General features: G+C 46.5%; 2 protein-coding genes across 3 annotated transcripts in view; one reads left to right on the top strand and one right to left on the bottom strand.

Moving 5' to 3' along the window:
* Dennd11 (DENN domain containing 11) overlaps positions 1-22,039 on the bottom strand; it is a 37,528-nt gene extending 15,489 nt beyond the window's left edge. For both annotated transcript variants that reach the window (XM_085683611.2, XM_085683610.2), the window contains exons 1-4: positions 21,766-22,039; positions 9,427-9,526; positions 8,384-8,542; positions 2,732-2,885 (exon numbers count right to left, since the gene is read on the bottom strand). In XM_085683611.2, coding sequence (XP_085539737.2) covers positions 2,732-2,885; positions 8,384-8,542; positions 9,427-9,526; positions 21,766-22,033 — 681 coding nt within the window. In that variant the 5' untranslated portion in view covers positions 22,034-22,039. The remainder of the gene's footprint in view (positions 1-2,731; positions 2,886-8,383; positions 8,543-9,426; positions 9,527-21,765) is intronic.
* The window catches only part of Wee2 (WEE2 oocyte meiosis inhibiting kinase), a 31,644-nt gene continuing 31,141 nt past the window's right edge, over positions 22,032-22,534 (top strand). Inside the window, exon 1 of the mRNA XM_087901747.1 lies at positions 22,032-22,229. Coding sequence (XP_087757873.1) covers positions 22,032-22,229 — 198 coding nt within the window. The remainder of the gene's footprint in view (positions 22,230-22,534) is intronic.

The raw sequence follows: 22,534 nt of genomic DNA on the forward strand, positions 1-22,534 counted from the left end.
TTTACATTTAAAGGGGGATATGATATAGATATGAATAATTTCATTGGTATGGATTTTAAGGTCAATTTTGTTATATGTATATATATTTCTGATCTTGATTGAGGTATGCGATTGTGTAGTTCATTTAAAAATGTAATGTATAATTAAAAATATAGGTTGTTAATGGATAATCATTGATAATAGTCAAGCTTGTAGTAATGTTAGTTTGATTTTCTAGATGTGCATAGATATATTTCAGATATGCATTCTTCATATCTTTCAAAGACTACAGAACATGGCATTTAATGTTTTAATAACTTAGGACTTTTCATGACAATGAGACACGTCTGCTCCTGGCAGCACCAATCTACTTCAAGAGGAAGATGGGCATCGAAGAGGCTCCTTATGGAGTTTGATAGCCATTTGGGGCAAGAAACTGCTCTTGCCTGGACTGTTGTATAAACTGGACACAGAGAACCCGCAGAGAGAGGACTGCTGTACTTGCCTAAAGGTGAGATGATCTTTCGGGGTTCCTGATTCATGAAAGAGTCTGCGAGACATCCTGCAGGACACAGCAGATAGTGACTGAACTGCCTTTGAAATTTCCTGCTTCATGGAAAGGTCTCTGGATATTATGGGCCTGAAGGCCGAAGATGGGTGCCCCAACGATACAGAGGAACTTTGGGTGACTGTCCAGGCAGCGAGATGTCTCTGTCATTTCTAGAGTTTTGGAAGTTGCTTACTTCTTGTTTACTTAGGTAATATTATATCCTTCTGGAGTCTTTGATGGAGTTGAAGAATGGATAGTCATATTTATAGTTTTCCATTATTATGATAAAGATATAGTTATAAATATTGTGACTGTAATTCTTGCTTGATAACTGTTTTGTTATATGTAATTTTACTATGTTAAAATGAAAGCCTTTCTTTTTTGTTTAAACAGAAAAAGGGGAAATGATGGAGGAAGGTTATCTGTCTATTGTGTTATTTTCATTGGTCAATAAAGAGACTGCCTTGGCCCTTTGATAGGACAGAAAATTAGGTAGGTGGAGTAAACAGAACAGAATGCTGGGAAGAGGGCAATGGGGCAGACGCCATGGAGCCAGCCACCAGGTCGGACAGCTGAATCTTTTCCAGTAAGCCACCACCTCGTGGTGCAACACAGATTATTACAAATGGGTTAATATCAAGATGTGAGAGTTAGCCAGTAACTAACTCTCTAGAGATAATGGGCCAGGCAGTGTTTAAATGAATATAACTTGTGTGTTATTATTTCTGGGGCTAAGCTAGCTGTGCGGGAGCCAGGCAGGATGAAAAGCAGGCCTGCCCGCAGCCCCTCACAACATTCCTTTGTTTGCTTGCTTACCTTGTTTTATTTTCTCTTGTATGTGTGTGGGGAAGGTACAGCAGAGATGAGGAGGGAATATGGGGGTGGGGTGAGAGGTGAACAGAATTGGGGTAAATGATGTGAAACCCCCAAAGATTCAATGGAGAAGTTAAAAGAAAAAAAGAAAAGAAACCTGATTCTGTCAACTCCCATATGAACTTAGAAAAATGGGTATTTGCCCAGTTGGGCCTTGTGCTGAGACTCCAACCCTGGCTGAAACCTTAACTGAAGTCTCTCATAGCAGATTCTAAGTTGGGGATTCAGCTAAGCCAGGACTGGAGTCCTTATTCACGGAAACTGAGGGATCATATACATGCACTACTTTAAGCTTTTAATCTTGGGTGATTTGTTAGGCAGACACTGTGGTGAGTTTACAAATATAAGGGGCTACTGTGTCCTCTGTTTGCTCCTTCAGTCTTCTGACTCCTCCGCTACTGAGTTCCTGTCTTGAATTAGTTTTAAATAGCTAGCATACTCTTCTTGGTTTGCTGATAAAATCTTACTTATTTCATTTTTTTCCTTATGGCCAAATGACATAAAAAGTCAATCTCATTTAAGTAATTTGGTCCTGGCCCACGAACCATGTCTGTGCTTTCTGGTCCACATCTCTGGAAAAGCAGTGAAGGAGGATAGGGAGTGAACATGGGCTTTGACATAGTCCTGTGTTTCAGTTTTGTCAGTCTCCTAGCTATAAAGGCCTAAAGCAAGTCAGTGAACCATTCAATTGCTTTAAATAGACAACAAGGATAAAAAGCAAAACAAACAACAAAAAACAAAACACTTTTCTTTAAACCTTACTTGAAAGGAATGTTGCAATAGGCACTGATAAATTAATTTCTTTGCAAGGGGACTCCTAAGTTTTACTGAAATATCCTGTGCCCAGTCACAGGAGAAGGAGAAGGAAGAGACCCTTTTTTATCTTCTGAACACCTGCTGCACGGTTGGCTTTCTTGTTAACACTAAACAACCATGCTAGTACAAATGCTACAGAATTTCCAAATAAAGTAATGTCAAAATAACATAGCTAAGAAATACCTTGTCTGTTCATCAAACTCTTCATCTTTAGTGTGAATGTTTGGCTTTATATAGCAGAAGCAACCGACAGAATCAAAAGCATCCTGCATCCCAGGAGTTCACCACATGTAACCCAGCATATGTGAATTTGTGTTATGATTATAGAAGGCTCCAGACGGCATATTGCTTAAGGCAATTTGCCTTGTGTTTTAAATGAACCCAAATGCTTATATTTAACCCAGTTCTACCAAAAGCACTATTCGGCACGAGGCTGAGGCATAATTTCCTTATCATTTAAAAACTAATCTACCACGACTATTCCCAGATATGTGAGAGAATGGCCAGCCTCACCTTCATCTCGGGGTACATGTAGCGGTGGATGGAAGGCAGCCAGTAGACGGGTGGCAAGCTGCCGCCCCTTCCGGGGCCGGCATGGAGCACCCCTTTCTTGTCTTCATAGAATGCGGCCAGATGAGAGTAGTGTCCCGGCATCTCCAGCTGGTGTCTGCGGAGCACACACGCACAGTGAGCAGCTCTACCCAGAACAACTGCGAATCTCCACCCAGAGACGCACTCTGGAGGTCCGCACCTGGACGCTCCCTTCAAGTCGTCTTTGTGCAAAATGCACACACGGGGCCTGAAACTCCCCGACAGCACCATGCAAAATGTTCAGAACGAACAGGAAGGGTCTAGTGTCCATTTTCTTGAGCAAGCTATGCTGCTGATCACATGTGCTTCTCTGAGCGCTGTTTATTGTGGGAAGAAAGAACCTGGGAGGCCACACACGTCCTGCCTACAGCTGCTCTGCTTTGTGTAGAATGTGAGTATGCTTGTGTTTGGTGCTGGTAGAAAGGAACAGGGAGAAGCTGAGCCCTTAGTGTCTCAAAAAAAGGAAACGCTAGGACTGAAGGCCGCTGGGGGCTCACATTTTCACATCAAGTAATAATGTAAATGAATCAGAAACACACACACACACACACACACACACACTCGAGCCCTGCACTCCCCTCTGACACATCCTGTGCTCAGGCCAAAAGTCTTGTTAACTGACCCTTAGATCAAGAAAATATCATTGAGGTCCTAGATCATCTGGACAACGCAGAATCCTGCCTCCAAACCAAGGCATTATGTTTAATGGAAATATTAGAAGCTGATTCTTGTTCCCTCCGCAGAGATATGCTGGCATCTCGGCCTTCACCTGGTACCTTTATCTCAATACCTGTACCAGCTCTATTGGGAGGATCTGCAGAGGCAATTAGGTTAAACCAAGGCATTTTCAGGGAAACCCCAATCCAGTGTGACTTAAGAGGGGGAAATTCACGTACACTCCCAGGCCTGGGGTAGCTATGTGAAGATGAAGGCGGACACTGGGGGTGCAGATGCCAAGCTACCCAGAGACCGCCAGCAGAGCACATAGCTGGGGGAGACGCGGAACCAACAGTGGTAACACTGATGATGTCATGTTTTTAATCTGCGTCTCCAGAGCTATGTGATAGGAGGTCTCTTTCTTCTAAGGCGCCCCATTACAGATGCTGTTAGACTGCCCCAGCAAATCAACAGAAGGGTGAATAAAAAAGTCCTCTCAACCCTGGTTTATTTTCCAGTGACCACCGAGCGATTAAAAAGGAGCTTCGGGAAGGAAAGGGAGCATCATGGACACTGATTACAAACAGGCAGTCCCGGCTCCTCCCACCCACCAACCTGCCATCCCCTGTGACATGTTGTATCTCAAGCTGCTCAGAGGAAGATGTCCAATGGAAAACGTAGTAGCAGATGCCTTCGTCGCCGCCCAGAGCGACTTCCAGCACTCAACGGCAAGATAAGGGCAGAGACTTTGTGCACAAATTTGTATTGAGAGCAGTAACATCGCGTCATCATTGGGCTTAAAAAGAAGTTGCTGCTGGGCATGGTGGCGCCCGCCTCTGATTCCAGCACTCAGGAGGCAGAGGCAGGAGGATCTCTGTGAGTTCCAGGCCAGCCTGGTCTACAGAGGGAATTTCCAGACAGCCAAGGCTGTTACACAAAGAAACCCTGTCTCAAACAAACAAACAAAATGTGTGTGTGTGTGTGTGTGTGTGTGTGTGTGTGTGTGTGTGTGTGTGTGTGATATGAGCTGTTTGTGAGAGTGTGTACCTATAATTCAAGAACAGGCTGAGCAGGAGAATCATAACTTTAAGGTTAGCCTAAATTAAACAATGGGCCCTTGCCTCCTCCCAAAGAAAAGCTTAGAAAATAATTACTAAAAATAAGTGCCTCGCTCTAACTTTAGGGGTCTGGACAGCTTTGCTTCAGGAGGCGGTCATGTGCTAGCAGCGATGAACCAACATGAGGGCGCTCATAGCAACTGCTGTAACCCACAGGCACACTCCGGGGCTGGACGGGAAATGCTTGGTGGCTAATGTCTGGCTAGCTGTTCTGAGAAGGCAGCGGGGGTGCCAGTCCGAATGTGTTCAAATATGTGAAGTTCAAACGTGTTTGAGTTAAGATCCACTTTCCCTTAAAAGCCCACGAAAAATCTAAATATTCAGTCTTAAAAGAGGTAACTTGTCCACAGTAATTTAAATAAGGCACCTTCATTTTGTTTGCTGATTTGCTACTCAGTTGCTGGTCTTTACTCATTGACCGCAGTCAACGCTGTAGCTGGACCAAGGTCCTCCAGAAAAAGTCAGCGCTGTGAGGCTTCTAGACAGGAAGCTAAGGGCGAGGCCATCAAGACGGCTCGGCGGGTGAAGTATTTTTCATCATGCCTGACCTCACTCCCCCACACAAAGATAAATGTTAGATGTGAAAAGAAAACAGCTAATCAGGACTCTGCCCTAGACTGCCTAAGGTATCATTGCCTTAACATGGCAGTAACAGACAATATAGGATAGAACACAGAGGCCCAGGCATAAACGGAAATCCAGAGAGGAATGTTATTCAACCGTTGTGTGGAAGCCTCAGAGTTTAAACACTGCTGTAGGTTTTGTAACAGATCATCAACACAGCACCAAAGGTACTAGAGCCACAGAGTGCCAGAAGACAAGGTGGTTTTTCAAAGATGGAGACGTTGATGTTCAATAAGGACAGGTAAATTTAAAACCTACCACACCGAAGCACATACCATGCCACCCATGGAAACTGTGTGACAGCCCTGCTGTCAATGGTGGGGACAAATGACTCGGCGTATGCTGCTGATACAGAGCGCCAACTGTGCGAACCAGATTAAGGATTCCCCTGCAGGAGCAGCCAGGCTGGGTTCTCTTTAGGCCCACAGCCCCCTGCACTGATGGGGCACATGCTATGCGGATGCTCAGGACAGGGACCCTTGCTGTCCCCTACCATACTCTGCACTAATTCATCCACTGTGAGAATCAGAGATGCTCTGCCAGCGACCTCCCTTTGCCATCTGAACCCGTCTGTCACTGGGCTCTATAGATACAGAACCATCAGGCATTCCCATTTACTGCTGGTTCAGGGGGAAAGTACCACCACCGTTCTGAAGGTGTGTCAAACGTGTGTCAAACGGCACACTGTATCTATCCTCTGACCCAATGACTTCATTTCTAGGAAATTCATGAATGTGAATTTATCCAAAAGATGCTCCTGTCTGTAGGTGTAAAAAAATAAACAATCTTAAAGCTCAATGGCAATGGAATGGTTAAATAAATCATGAGTTACTTGTTCTGCTATGCCATGAAGCTACCCAGACAGTGTGTTCAATAGTATGAGTAGAGGTCAGAGGTCAACCTTTGGTATGGTTTCTGAGGCATCTTTATTTTATCTATTTATTTTTTCAGCCAAGGTCTCTCACTAGCCCAGAATTTGCCTAGTAGGCTAGGATAGCTGGCCAGTGAGCCCTAGGGATTCACCTCTCCACCTCCCCAGTGCTGGGATTACAAGCATGCCGTACCATATCTGGCTTTTCTCTTCCATGGATTGTGATGATTGAGCTCAGATAGGTAATAACTGTAGATAAAATATTAGTAAGTAAGCCTGGGACATCGGAAGTCAGAGTCAATGTAAGTGCAGATGAGGCAGTGCAGAAATGAAGTCCAGTTAACTTACACAGAGGTTATGTCCCACCTAGACCTGACTCCTCTTTCCTTGTGCCCTGTTATCAAAGTCTCGTCTCTGTTCTAGTCTTCCTGACTCAGCAAGGGAAAACGATGGGGAAGCTGCCAGTGTGCCCATGTGAGAGCTGAATGAGAAGGGAAAATACAAACACGGTACATGCTTTCTCTTGTGTGAGAGGGAGAATGAGGATCTATATCTGTAAACATGCGAACAGATCGATTTTAGAAGACATGCAGAATGAATAGGGGTAATAGGGTCGTTGGGTGGATATGGCAACAGAGGAAAGTCTACAGCTTATCACACTGGTAGAGACTTCTTCCTTAAGCAAACAGAACCTCCACATTTTAGATGACTTCACCCTTTCCGCAATGACATGTCCCCAGACTTCCTACGCCTGGGTTTGGCCAGCAACCAACAACTAGCCTACGGAATATGCACAGAAGTGGTGTTTTTGCGTCAAACTCTCTCCTTCCTGGCTGAAATGTCACGGGATAGCAATGAGTCACTTTCCACCATCACGCTAGAAGATAGGTAAGACGGAAGGACCGCGCTCCAGGCATCACCACGCTGAAACCCTTCTCTCCATCTGGTCTGAGACAGCTGTGCTAGAAAGATGGGGTTCTGACTTGTGTAAACAGATGTACATTGGGGTCTCTTCTTTGTTACCGTAACTTAGCTTCTATATTAGCTAAAGCAGAAGTTGGTACCCAGAAAATGAGTTGCTATATAATCAAAAAACATTGGCTTAAAAGCTGAAGAAGCGAGTGGGGGTTTGTTTGTTTGTTTGTTTGTTTTAATTGCTGTTCAGGAAAGCTGATCAGCTCTGTTAAAAATCCACCCGTTTAGATCTCGTGAGGCTGGGAAAACCAACTTCTTTGTACCGAAAAGCACTTCAGTGTCTTGCTCACTGCAAAGTACTCGGGCAGATGCGGGAGGGGCGGGGGAAGAGTCAGACTCTAAGGATAAAATGTGAGATACAGGGAGTTACCATGAAAATGAAAGAAGGATGGACTAGCTTAGAGTCCATCGACTGAAACCATGCCAGGGAGCTGTAGAGGTGGCTTAGTGGATAAGAGCAACCGTTGCGCAGTCATGAGGACTGCAGTTTATAAGCCGTTAACCATATAAAAAGCCTGGATCCTACACGATTGCAAATTAAACGGCCAGTCTGGGCTACGAATGAAGATTCTAACTCAAAGTGAGCAAATGAATGAATGAATGAATAATGCATAGGATGAAATAGTTTATATATAGTATCTATACTAAGTGCACTCACACACTACACACACACAGTTGTATGTGTGACACATAAGGTCTTGCTATATTGCTACTAATGTAAACCAAAAGCCTTTATTTCCTGGGCCACTATGCCCACTTGTCAAGCATATTTTATCAAAGCACAAATACACATATAAGAAAAGAGACTAAAATCTTAATGGTGCTTCCAGGACTAGACTAGAGATAACATTCTCCAGCATTGTTTGATGTTCAATTAGGTTATCTGCATATGCGATAGATAGTAATTAATAACTTTTCTTCTGCTGCTACATATTCTCCTACTACCCCAAATAATAAGTGATTTGACATAAAACACTTTATGTTCTACCTGCCTACCTGGGAAAACGGTAAGCATAGCAGCTGAGTTAAAGATCATGTTCATGTCTGATTAAAATAAATGTCATTAAAATTGATGAGAGTATCAATAAAACTGAAAGCAAGTATCTTCCCCAGCTTTCATTATAGGATAAAGAACTATTGTATAATAATTTGCTGTAAGAAAGAAAGGAGCATCAACTGAGGTTTGACCCAGGGCCACAGATGCCATAGGAAAGCCACCTGTGGTCCTGGGCCCCAGGCTCCGTGTCCAGGGACTCACTGCACAGGCACCAGCTTGCTGATCCTGCTGTTTCCCACAACATATAAAAGCCACGTATAGAAGCCACTTACCGAACCTGGTTCTCCAGGAAGTGCATATAGCGGTACAGCAGGGTGTAGGATGGAGAAAGGATACCCACAGACTTCATCCGTGCGCCACGCTCCAGCTCGCTCTCCACGGGCATGTTGGCAAAGCAGGCCAGGCCAAAGAAGGGCCCCTTTCGAAAATAGCTGAAATAGACCAAATATGTACTGTGGCTCCAGCTTAGGAAAAGGACAAACTTTTTGCTTTTCTTCCTTTGTAATGCGATCTTGGCGCAAATAGCTACGTTCAGAGCTCCAAATAACAAAGTTTGGCCATAAAAGAAGTCATTCAGTCTCCCGGGGAGCAGTCAAGGCTCTAAGACTCGGAACTTGTTATCCCAGAGTCAAGAGTTAGAGAGAGCATGTGGTCTCTACAGGTGTGCCGCTCAAATGCTCACAGTCACAGACACTGGTATCCTCTCTAGCACAACTAACGGCTTCAATGGGAGAACCGGGACCAAGGTTGACCTCCAGGCTCCTTTGGAACTCAGTCTGTTTCCTCAGAACAAACCCTGATGCTCTCAGTTCCTTGGCTTTTGACAGCGCCAATGAGGCCGACGCTTTACTTCCTTCCCTTTATACACTTGGATCAGCCGTGGTTCCAGTCCAATGCAGAGATTAAAGATACAAATTATCCTGAAAGCTTATCCATTGGCTTCTCGCAAAACTCACAATGTGCCATTTGCACAGCACTAAAAACTGGCCCGCTTAAAGCTAGTGCTCCAAGTTTATCACACAGATGTCGTAGGTTAACCCACACTACCCTGAAACTCCTCTCTTACACTGAAACCAAAATCCTCCACGAGGGCCACATAATGGTGCAGTGATCGCAGAACCTCTACTGTAGCTGCTGTCGGCTTGGGAGTGTCAGGACCCGTTGCTAGCTTGAGAGCTGGAACCCCACTTGCTGGGAAAGCGGATAAACACAGAATACACACATACATTGCCTGAAGACACCGCGTGATAACATGCTCTGGAGAGCGTGGGAGAGGAGGGGTCAAACCGAGCAAGATGGGTTCAGAAGTACTCACATGAAGTCAGACTGAACTTTATGGGACCCACTGGCCATAGACTTGAACTCGACACCTTCAAGGTCAATGTCTTGTGGTAAGCACCATTCTACCATGTTTCCTGCAGAAACAGGGGGTTAGAGCAAACAAAAATCACTCTGAGAAAGAGCAGAGCAGAGCAGAGCAGAGCACACACTGCTTCTTGGAAATGCGCTGTTTGACCAGACGGGTCCAGAACCAGGGGGCTCATCTCATCCATCTCCTAGTGAATTACAGCAGGGGGCCAGGAGGGGACAACGGAGGGACCCCATCTCCTGCTTCAAAGTCAGTATCCTTTGAGTGACACCCTGTGGCTGTGCCTCTCTATACAGGTCACTCCCAAACCTTCCTCTTATGGCTTCACTTCTCTAAGTATAGGGAGATTTTATTTATCTAACTTTATGCTCCCATTTCCCCATCCTATAGTCTTACCTTGATCTCTTGAGATATTGTTTTTAATCTTACAAACTAAAGCCACTAATATCTGAACCCCAACCTGAAAAAAAAAACCCTCAATTCTCACTGACCACCTTGTGATGTTTGCTAATTCCTCAAAATGCCTCTTTCTCCTGATTTCCCTGATAAGATACAATTCTGGGTCTTTTCCTACTTCTCTGAGCAGTGTAGCATATGCCACCTCCTCCCCATCTCTTCCCAGATGTGATCTTCAAGGATCAACTATCAGTTCTTCACTTCAAGAATTTTGGGACTCTGTCACTCATAACTAATTTCTGGGTTTCTACTAAGCTAGGTGTTAGAAACAAGAAGACGAAAAGAAGAAGGAGGAGGAGGAGGAAGAGGAGGAGAGGGAGGAAGAGGAGAAGAAGAGGAGGAGGAGGAGGAGAAGAAGGAGGAAGGGGAGGAGGAGGAGGAGGAGGGGGAGGAGGGGGAGGAGGAGGAGGAGGAGGAGGAGGAGGAGGAGGAGGAGGAGGAATAAACCCTGACCACAGAGAGATGAGAGTCTAATGGTTAAAAGGTGACAGAGAAAAGGACCAGCAGTTACAACTCCATTGGACAATTGCTATGACAGAAGGCAGGAAAGGTAGAATCCAGCAACAAGCATCGTCCAAAAGAGGGAATACGAGCACTGCACAGTCAGCCATGTAAGCTACAGCAGAAAGAACATTGTAGAATAATCTGTCCTGTTTTGTGCATATTCAAAACTTCCTAAAGTCAAAGAATAAGTAACTTGTAAGATTTCATTTTTTGAGCAAACTGATTAGTACTCCAAGTCCAAGTTTCTAGGTTTTAAAAACACCATCAACTATCTTAGCCACCACCACTTTCAGATAATTGTTTGGGTCATCAGAGAACACATTAGTTGCGAGTCACTGCAGAAAGCACAGGGGATCACCCAGCTCCACACTCAATACCCAAGGCACTTTCAAATAAGCTATTTTGGAGAAAAGAATCACAATTATATCCAACTAATGAATTCACTGAAAACAAAAAAGCATGAAAAGAAGGGAATTAAAATTCCATAAAACAGAAAAAGGTTAAAGTGACATTCTGTTAATTGGGTTAAAGACAAGAAAACACGTTCATAGGGAGTGTTAAGTTTGAGAGTAAAGGTAAGTCTCCTAAGCATCAAGCTTCCCCACATCCCTGTAGTCTCTCCCTTATTATGCATGAATATCCATCTGAAATCCAAGTGACCTAACCTAGGGTCTTGTGCATATCAGACACAGCTGAGCTACATCCCTAGGCTCTACCCCAGTCTTTACGGGGTTCACCTAATAAAACGTTTCCTTTCCTCAACCCATAACTACTTATAATTTGAGAAAATTTAACTTACTTAAACTTTGTACTGAAGCCTAGTATTAAGTATAAATTACACAACACATTAAGTTTTCCCAAAGAGAGCATTCCTGCACAGGCAGCAAAGGAAGGTCAAGCGGCATTAAGAACATTACATCCACATCAGAGCACCCCATCCCCATCCATCCTCTTACAGCTTGGCTGGCCCTTCATAGATTTTATAAAAGCAACCAGTATGTCTTTTGCTCTATGGAAGAATGATGTGTCCATATATCACTTCTATCATCTGGGCATGGCACTTTACCTGCTAAACTATTGATGCCCAGGTAGGTTAGTGCTCATTAAAAGCTAGGACAGCTAGCACGACTGAAACAGTTCTATAGCTGCCATCTGGAAAGTGCCTGTGCTGGTTTCTGAAGGCACTTACCTGAGCAGGCTGAACCACGAGGCTCAGACTTCCATTCAACCTGTTTCCAGTTGACAGCTGAAGGTGGATGTGAAGGACGCACTGGAAGGTTGGTGCTGGGGCATCGGGCAATTTACCTGCAGGGCTGCTCATCCTCACCTCCTAAGGAGGGAACAGCAGCCAGGCCTGCCGATGCTACAGATACCTGAGCTTGTAAGGTAGGCATGTTTTCTATTCCACAAGCAGCATCAACTTCTATTTCTTTAAGATTTATCTATCTGTTGTATATGAGTGGTCTATCTGCATTAGATGCTTTGTGCCAGAATCCACCATCAGATTTCATTACAGATGGTTGTGAACCACCATATGGTTGCTGGGAATGGAACCCAGGTCCTTTGGAAGAGCAGTCAGTGCTCTTAACCTCTGAGCCATCTCTCCAGTCCTGAACATCAACTTCTCTTATAAGATTCCCACATCACCAACACTGGGGGCAACTGGCCAAGCATGGTGGCCCATGCCTTTCATCTCAGCACTTGGCAGGCAGAGGCAGGCAGATCTCTGAGTATGAGGTTAAATTCCAGGCCAGTCAGGGCTACGTAGTGAGACCAGTGACAGGCTGACCAGGTCTCCATCCTCTCCCATGAGTCCCATCTGCCTCCTTCTTCCCAGGACCACTGTCCTCCTTCACATCCATCTACCCATTAGACACTAAATTCCGTGCCTTCCATAAGACAGTAGCCTTACACAGAATGGCAAGTTAGCCCCCACATTACATAAGATCTAGTCCTTGTGGCAGTCCTTCTGTACACAATGTAGCTGCTCTTTTTCTGTCTGAATCTCGACTGACACAATTCCCACACGTTCCTGTTGTTTCACTGAGGAACCTTTGGGAATCCCAAAGCTAATGTGAACACGGTTTCCCAAAGAAAAATAAAGGATGGTGTGAAACACTTTTATGGCCAGATTTTTTAGGTTGAACAAAGACCACCATGTATTTTTTTTTTTATTATAACAGATCTTCACTGAGCCTTTAGCATGCTGCTTTGTAATAGGAATCTCAAAAAGATCGATAGTGTTTAATGTTTTCCAAAATCGCTGACAATACATCTGGGCTTCACTGCTGTTGTCTGTTTGGTGGGATTTTTATACAGGGCCTCACACTTTAGCTAAAACTGACCAGAAACTCACTATGCAGCCCAATTCTCTTCCTCAGTCCAAGGACTAGAATTACAGGCATGAATCAATATGCCTCGCAATAATTGTATTCTTATGGACCATTTTCAGGGACTAATTTTATTGAAAGCCCCTTCAGTGCTTTTAGACATGCTGATATAGCAGGTCCTGCAAGCTGCTCCTCGATATCCATTCTCAAACCCTGCTATTTTTAGCTCAGCACAAGGACTCCCAATGAAGACTGTTTCTCAGCCCTCCCTGCACGTAGGTGTGGGATACAGACAGAAGTGAGACGCATAGCTTCCAAAATGTGCCTGAAAGGAAGGAACATGCTGCCCTTTCCTCTATCACACGGCCTAGCATAGGATGCGGGTGATGTCATGAGATGAGGAACAACAAAGCTATAAACCGACATGAACCCAGGTCCCTGGGTGGCCCCATAGATCCGAGCCGATACTTTAATCTTTGGCAAGCTAAGACATACATGAAAAAGGAACGGATCCTATCTTGATTAGACCATAGCTATCGGATGCCTGGTATTCATGAGCAAGGCCACGTTCGACTTAATACAGCTGCCCTAAAGAATAATGTTGCCATTCTTCAGCCTGGTATCCAAGGTCCTCTTCCCTGCAGCCCTGTGCCTGGCCAAACCAAGGAGGGGAGAAGGACGTCCTGCCTGCATCATCCTTTACTTTTAGAGGAAGGCAAGCCCTTCTGGGTTAGGAGCAAGGTACATCAGAAGCAGGTAAGTGGATCTTGGACATAGCAGAGGTTCAGGACACCGCTCTGGGCAGAGCTCATTTCTGCTGACATGCTCCTTGAAGGAAAGAAAAACAAGATACAACTCTTATTGCCCTTCTAGACTACTATGCCTTAGATGCCTGTCTCCCTGGTAACCTGCAGACTCTGAAAGGCTGAAGAGGAGGGACTTTTGCTTGATTTTTTTTTTCACATCCCAACACAGCTCAGTGTCTAGGACAAGGGAGAAAGGGCAATAAAACCAAAACAAATGGAACAATAGAGCTTTATTAGGAACAAGCATGGATTTTAAACAGCTAATTGATGACAGTGGTAATTATCCTAGGAATGGTAATGACATTGTGGTTATACAGGAAAACCGCCTGACTCTTAGGAAGCGTATTCTTAATTATTTAGAAGTGAGATTTAAACACCACTGCAACTTATTTTCAAATAGTTCAGGCTGGGGAGGGGGGCAATGTTTAAATCCATATGAAATCAATGCCATTTACAATCCCTGCTAAATTTGGGTCAGTGCTGATTAGGGAACAATTTGAACACAAAGAATTCCTTATTTTCTATTACAGAGTCAATGAAATCCCAATTTCTTTTTTTTTTTTAAAAAAAAAAAGGGCTCAGCTGGTCATTTAATAAACAATGAGAAATTAATTCTAAAGTTCTGGGCAGGTGAGATGGCCCAGTGGGTAAAGGTGCATGACCGGAACCTCTGAAACCAGGAACGCAAGCTAAGCTTCCTTATCTGTTTCTGTCGGGTATCTTACAACAGTGATGAGAAGTTAACTACTACCTCGGGGGCTTGCTGACCGAGATCTTCAGATTATTTTTCACATGATTTCAGCCATGAGAAACACCAGGCGATGCGGAAGACTCAAGCCACGAAGAAATGAGCAAGGCTTTTCCTTCTCCCACCTCCGTCTGGTGTATGCTGGGAGCCACCACCACTGCCACTAGTATTACAACTTTCCACCCGAGCTCAGGGAGCCCTTGTCCTGTCTCACAGTCCCCTGCTCAGCCCTCCAACACGCGCCTCCTTAGGGAAACCGCAGGTTTCTCCGAGAGCAGCACACCCATATGCAGTAGTTCCGTATTTCCTGCCCACCTCCTAGACTGGACCCTCCCCGACGGTCCCCTCTAGGTTCTTCCTCCTCCCTCCCCTCCTTCTCCGCGTGTCTGATGTTTCTGGGGGCTGTGCCCACCTCTCACTTTTCTCATGAAATTGATTTGCACTGCATGAGATTTCCTAGCAGAGGTTTCTGGAACACATTAGTTCATGTTATAGTGGAACTGACTGTATAAGGATGAAGCCAATATGACAAAAATGTCGCCAGATGGAGACTCAATGTGAAGGATGCACACGTTCTTTCTTATTTTTTCCTGAGGCTTAACTAATCTGACTCCAAATCAGGGAAACATTATAGAAATTCACATATAATATCTGACTATCTATACAAAAAAGATCTATCATCTATCTATCTATCATTTATCTATCTATCTACCTACTTACCTATACATATATAAAGGACTTTGCAAAACCACAATTAAGAGAAGGGATCATTCCTAATGTGGAACAGAGAACTATTATGATTTGAGGTCATTTTTCTTTAAAAAAAATATTCTGAATTAGAGACCAACTTCTACCTGGAATTTGTAGAAGTATAAAGAAAAATGAGTTTACAAAAATGAAAATCCTTAAGGAAAAATATTTAATGCCGGAAAAGCTTTACCCAGAGTCCTCCCTACCTATTCCAGGCTCAGATTTTATATTGTGCTCTCGATTTCCCCAAACATCCTCACTCTATCAACAAAAACATAGTCTGGCGGCGTGGAAGAATTCAACAAGAGTGACCTTAGAAAGGAGCGTCAGCACTGACACAGGCCTTTCGCTTCCAACTTGGTTTCCTTCCAGCTCTGTATCCTCTCAGCTGTGGGCCTAAATCACAGGGACCCATAGGTCCTCCCTAGCCTTTCCCACAAAGACAGCTTACGGGGAGGATTTCACACAGTCACCAAAGGAGCAAATGGGGTGGTCTGAATTGTGGACATTCGGCCAGTCTGGCTGTTCAATAAATACTGGTGGGGCCCAACTTGGCAGTACGGTGCCCGGTGCTGAGCTCACGCAAAGGCAAACATACTCCTATTCCAGGGAACCAGGACGAACAAACAATTGGGCTAGCAGCTTGTGTACCTACGGGAAGCTAATAGGGCTGTGGATGTACACATTGGCATGAACTCTGCCATCCCATTGCTCCTAAGGTCAGCCTAGGGGTTCTGTGTGAGGCTTCAGAAACTCTTGAGGTAGACAAGACATAAGCTGCCCCAGGCTAGGGACAGAGCACTGACTTAGTCTTTGTGAAATCCTGGGTTCAATTCCAGGAACAACAGAACAAAGGAAGCTCATGATACAGCTTGTCCCATCTCTATAGGGCTGCCTCTGTCTCCCAAATAGTCTGCTTAAACGCGAAATAACCTTACCCCCTACGTACTAGACATCACAGTCCACGCAGAACAGTCCACATCCTCCTAAAAACTGGCTGGCAAGCTGAAAAGCTCACCTCAAAATATTTAAAGGGGGGAAAACAACAATCTGGACTTCAATCTCTCATAAGTTAGAAATTAGGCTCTTCCTAATTGGGGGGCTCCAGCCAAGTACTTCTTGTTGAGGTCCCCTGGACTGAACAGTCAGCAGCACCCTCTTTTATCTCCTTTACGCCTAAGGGCAGGGGTACTATAGAACATCCCCTGAGACTTGTACACTGGTTTTGGTCTCTTCCCTCAGCTATTTCCCATCAGGACTTACTTCTGTGCGCTGGCTTCAGCTAGGAGGTAAAAAAGGAATTCTGTCTCAGAAATTCAGGACGGAGCCAGATAGAGTGGCTCATATCTGTAATCCCAGCACTCAAGAGGCCAGGTTAGGAGTCCGAGGCCAGTCTGGACTATATGGTGAATTTAAGGTCATCCCGGGTTAGACTGACAGATCTTGCCTCAAAGTAACAAAAAGACAATAATAAAGGCAAGAAGCAGGAACACTGTTGGTCCCAACAACAGATTACTTGTTTATAATCACTTTTTAACAAGCCACTGAATCCTAGAGACAGAAAAAACTGCAAAGAGTGCTTGGCCCAGTTCCTGTCTAGTCCGTATCAGTTGCCTTTGGGTCTTATGTCTTTTGCTGTAATCTTACACTGCCTTAGACAAGAACACAACCAAAACAAGAGGCAGGGACAGAATGGAGAGTTCTGAATCAGGGAGAAGTTAATCCTGGCAATCTCGAGGCAGCCATATGTCAGCCTACAGCTGAATTCCAATGCACTAATTTTACACAGGGGAAAAAAGCTCGTGACAGGCCACTCACACTCACTCGGGTGTCTATTTTTCTCTTGTGTGGATTCTTGGGGAGGATCAAAGGCGTGCTCCTTGAATCCCACAGTACAGCCCCGGAGACCCCAGTAGGCATACAGTAAGTGGTGGGCATTGCAACCACCTTCCTTCCTTTTCTCGCTGTGCATCCTCAAGAGAAGAAACTAAATTCACAACAGACGGTTACAACTTTCAGGCTGGAAACCACAAAGCAGGTGAATCACCAACAGCTGAGGAAAAAGTCTGCCAACGTGGCATTAATCAATAACCACAACTGTAGTGCAATCAACCACGGACAGGTGGTGGGAAACACCGAGGAAGGACGGTGACAGAGTTAGCCCTCCTCTGCGACTTGCCTGTTGCCTATCAGAGTCGACTTTCCCCTTCCCACCCTGTGAGTCTCTTAGGACTACTGTCCACCCCCAGAGTTTGCTTTCCACCGGCCCCTCCCACATCTGCAAGGAGTCAGGTGAGCTGGGCAGCACTCCAAGTCACGACTGACTTGGGCACCAGACCTAGCTCTAATATCATAGTACCTTTCCACCTGCTCTGCTTGTAGTTCCATGGCTGGACAAAGTTTACGATGAGAACAAGGGTACGTAGATTTCTTTTCTTTAAAAAAAAAAGAAAATAGGTTGTTATGTAGCCCCGAGTAGCCTTGAACTGTGAATTTGGGTCATGCACCACCATACCTGGCTGTCCATGTGACTGACTGCAAATGTTGCCATTTGACAGATGCGCTGCACCATTTGGATAGAGGAAGAGGTGTTTGTGTAATGTGGGCAGCGACTGGAGGCTAAGAGAGAACAGGTGATTCACCTGTAACCAGGAAGGGAAAGCTCGCCAGGTGATACGCCCTGCAACCATCTCTCTGCCCTTCTGAACCACCCCAAGGCGAACACACGCAGCCCTGGAAATGCCCCCAAAATAAGAGCGGTGCACAGTGAATCTTGTAAAGAAATGGTCTAAAGTGCCAGATTCATAGGATACCAGCCAGGAGCCAAGAGGTTAAAACTGCATTGGCTGCTATTACCCCGGGGTAGCAGTTCCTGCCACCAGCAGGGGGCATCCCAGGGTGGGGTTGCTTTTTCCTGAACCAAGCAGAAAAAAAGGAAATTTTACTAGAAACCCTAGAAACCAACATAAAATCAGGGCCTAAGTCACAGAACTGGACACAAGGAAGAAAGCACTATTCTGGCGGCCAACCTCTTCTACCCAGCATGCCAAGTTATCATCTGGGACTGGTTTCAATAGCAGCTTTGTGGCCCAGATGGCCAGCACTGCCGCCCGACAGCTAGTTCTCAGCCTCAGATAAAGCCTCTGTGTGTCTCTGTGCAAGGCGTACCTTGAACCTGAAGCCCTGGATCTTCGTGCCGTTTGCAGGTCAAACCACCCTAAGTTTCAAGCGATGAGCCAGGAACCCAGAAAGAAACCACTTTCCTCTGATTTTTCTGACACACGCCCAAAGAAGCTCTCCCAAGCTTCTGTTTAAAAGTACAAACGATTTACTCTCCTCTCCTCCTTCCATTCCTCGGAGGACCGGAGGACCGCTCATCCCCGTCCTGGCACAAGCACCCCATTCCAGCTGGGATCCACTCCTCCCTCATAGGCTTTCCGGGATGGTCAGTCCTAACTGTCAACCTCACCAGATCCCCAATCACCTTAGACACACACCCTGGTGTGTCTGACAGGGTGCTGACCGAGCAGAGGAGCCTCTCCGAATGTGGGCAGCATCGTCCCATGAGCGGGAGATCTGGGCTGAATGGAAAAGGAAGAAGGGGAGAAAGCAAGCAGCGGCCAGCATTCATCTTTCACTGCTTCCTGTTCATGTGCTATCCCCCACCACCGCAGACTTGCGCAGCTTTCCTCTCATGGTGGACTGTATCTCCTCGCCAAACCACCGCACACTTGTGCCTCCGTGTCTTTCCTATCATGGTGGAGCCAAGCCCTTGCTTCCTTAAGTTGCTCGTTAGGTATTTTGTCATAGAAACTACAAAAGTAACCAGTTCCCCCCTTACAGCCACCGCCAGACAGACAAACCACAGCTACGGAGTCTCTCCTCCTCCCATGCCTTCTCTGCACACCCCAACGTGTGTGTGTGTGTGTCTGTCTGTCTGTCTGTCTGTCTGCCTTTACACACTGACTTGTACATATGCCAAAAGTAACCCATAATGGATGAGAGGATACATGAACTGCCCACTGTCTGGACAGTGGTTGGGGTGGGTTAGGTCCTAAAAATGAAACCTGAAGACGGAGACAGGAAGAGACATGGGGAAGTGATAAGATCAGAGCAAGACACTGAGACAGAGCCTTCACACCTGTGAACTTAGTGAGACCCGCTCTGAGCTGGGTACAGCAGAAGAATCTACTTGACTACTTCTGGTAACGCAGGCTGAGGAACTTGCCTGGGGTGGCCCAATATTAATTAGGAACATATGGCAGATGGGGCTCCGGAGAGCGGACAAGATCCTGGATGAAAACCAAGAGACACAATTCTAACCGCAGTCATGGCTCCAGCTTGCAGGACAGAGTGGATTTCACTCGTCTCTTTACACTGGCCTTCCTCCACCACCACACACGCGGGCCCAGTGTGCTCTTTCCGTCGTCCTGGTCTGAGGTTAGTGACCCAGGACATCTCAGCAGCCTTCATTCACTCCTCTGCTACTTCTAAAGGATGTGCGACGCCAGTTTATTTTACACAAGAACTACCAGCCTATTTCACAGGATGAGAGGAGTCATTTACGGGGGGGGGGGGGGGGACGGATTAGAGGAAAAGCGATGGAAAGGAAATAGCTGTTTTCTCCCCACCACTAAACCAAGTTAATGAGGCTCACCCAGGTGCACACATCTTCCTCTCCCCAGATCCCTAGGGTCGTAAGGAGGCAAAGTGAGGGGGCAGAGGTTCAGGCAGTGGTGTGTGCTAGAAAGGTATCGGGTTGAGAGTCAAGTAGATCCTGGCTAGTTCATCCCAAAATCTGGAGCCATCCTTGGTGCCTTTCCTCATGAATAAACTAATTATAAATAATCAGCAAATTACAGAGTAGTCAGAATTAAACCAAACAGGATTATAGTAAAAGGCTGGCACAAATGGCACAGTTAGTGACAGTTCTGGCTTTTCACATTAACCTTAGTCTGAAAACCCTCTCTCTCACACACATACGTACATACACATACACATATACACACATGGCGGGGCGCATAAACCAGAAAACCATAGTCAGCAGCTGTGACTAGAAACCCATGCAAAGTTTTATGAATTGATCAATATTACCAACTGATGGCTACCAATAACTGATCAGTGATAGTAAGTGATCAATAATCTATCTTTTCAGCTCTGCCTGTGATTACTATGAGGTTTTCTTTTCCCCTCCTTTCCCTAGACTGTATCACCAGACAGCTACCATTATGCAGTCAGGGACCATCAATGTCCCCTTTCCAGTTCCTACACTTCAAGTGACTTTTAAGCTTGCCTCTATTTACCTCCGCATGAAGGTAATACAGATAGCTAAAAAAAAAAAAATTGTTTTGTCTAACATTAAGGGTTTGGGTTTTTTTTTAAAAAAATCTCAGTATTTTTTAAAACCATGTGTATACAAGAGTCCTAGTTGTAAGAGTGAAGCAGTATGTGTAATGAGCAGTAAGAAAAAAGTACGAGGGGGGGCGATCAATGCTACTTCGGAAAATTGGCTTCATTTGGTTCGAATGTGCCGGTTGTAATGTAAGTTTAATTCCACATGGCAGGTCGGAGTCAAAAAAAAAAGTTTGAAAGTCAATGGAATGAGATAACACGAGGCAGACGGGAACCAAAGGGGCTCAAGTTCTTCCCACAAACCCTGCCAATAGGAATGGAGCTTTCGCCTTAGTTAAGGACCATATATGCCTGTTTGCGAGCTCAGAATCTTTGAGCACAGTCAAGCCGCTCTGCCTAGAAGCCACCAGTTTCCATCACATCTGGATCCCTTTCACAGAATCCAAATCTTTCCACCATGCATACCTTCAGGGTAGGAAGGCTGGTTTCTGGAAGTAGGAACTCCCAGAAAGAAGAAAACACTTCCTTCCTTCACAAACACCAACTCCTCACTCTAGCAACTCCAAGGGTAAAGCTGGGAGGACGCATCTGGGCGTTCCTCCTCCTTCAAATACGTACAGCGGCTTAGGGATTGCGATGCCCACAGCCCTTGCATTCACTTTCACTCCCCCCCCCCAATTCGGAACCGCCCACTGTTGCAACGCACACCCCCCGCAGTGGGTGGTTAGGGTAAAGATGGTGTGACATAACCAGTTAGTTCTCCTAGAAAGACAGCCTGCCAGAGAAGGCTTCTCCAGCTCCATCTCCAAATGCTCCCACGTTAATTCCTCAAAATAAAGCCTTCGGAGAAAGTGAACTTGGCGCCTAGGAAAGTTACCTCGCTGGAAGCAACCGGGAGCAAGGGCGGGCACAGAGCAGGGTCTTTCAGGACCCGCGTGGGAGGCGACTTACGCGGGGGTGGAGAGTGGGGGTGGGTTCCCTCCTCTCGGCGTCTAAAGAACCTTCCAGCCGAGCAGGAAAAAGAGAGAAAACAAAAGCCAACGTGCCCGCGGCCACAAACCAATCCTCCCGCACTGAAGCGGAGCAAGCCGGAGAACCGCGAAGAGGCACCGGAGCGGAGCTGAGAGAAGCGGCGGGACGGGGAAGCGGGCGGAACAAAGCCCCCAAGATCCCTGGGCTCCCGTCTGGGGCACAGCGCCCCCGTGCCCCGGGACCCCCGGGCGCGGAGGAATGCAGGTGTGTGCAGGGAGTGCGCACCCAACGGGTCCTTCCCCCGCAACCCGGAGGGAGGCTGCCCTCCCCACCCCCAACCATCTCTCCATCCCTAAGCGTCTCTCACCCGAGCGGGGATCGAAGGTGACCACGAACACAGCCACCACCTGGTCCTCCTCCACGTCGCCCAGCTCCAGACGCCCGGGCTGCAGCAGCACTTCGGGGGGTGCTGGCTCGTCGGGTTCCCGCCTTCGGGGCGCTTCCGCGGCCGCTCGGCCGCTCCCACCGCCTCCTCGAGCCCATCCTCCCGCCTGCAGCGCGGGGTCCTGCGGCACAGAGACCGCGGGGCCCTCGGCCCAGCGCAGTAGCGGCGCCGCGTCTCCCTGCTCCACCATGGCGAGGCGAGGCGGAGCCGAGGCGCGAGGGGCGGGGCGGGCTGCGGGCACTCCCCTCCTGGCCTGCCCGCCCCGCCGCTCTGCGCCGTGTGGCCACTCTCTTGGTGCCCGCCGGGCTTGGTCACACCTGCCCCTGCCCCTGTCCCAGCCGATGGGCTTAGCCCGGAAGCTCGCGAAAGTGGCCCGCTCGGGATCGGTGCCCCAGGGCCTGGTCTGGGCTTCAGTTCTGCATCTCTGTATGTGGGTGTTCTTGACCCAGAGTGTGGGGTGCAGGGTGCACATCCCTTAGTCTGTCCACCTGCGCGTGGGTTGAAGCGCCTTGCCACCTAGGATTCCACAGTGAATTTGTGTACGTCACCATTATTTTTAAGGACCGGGGCACATATATTATATAATCCTAAGAGCTTGGTGAAAGCTGCCTCCAAGTCAGGAAGTAAAGCAGAGGACTGCTGACTTCCCAGATGTTTCAAATCTACACATAAATCAGGGCTGAAAGGACTG

The sequence above is a fragment of the Myodes glareolus genome, chromosome 25 (assembly GCF_982192425.1).
Source record: "Myodes glareolus chromosome 25, mMyoGla1.1, whole genome shotgun sequence".
Taxonomy (NCBI): Eukaryota; Metazoa; Chordata; class Mammalia; order Rodentia; family Cricetidae; genus Myodes; species Myodes glareolus.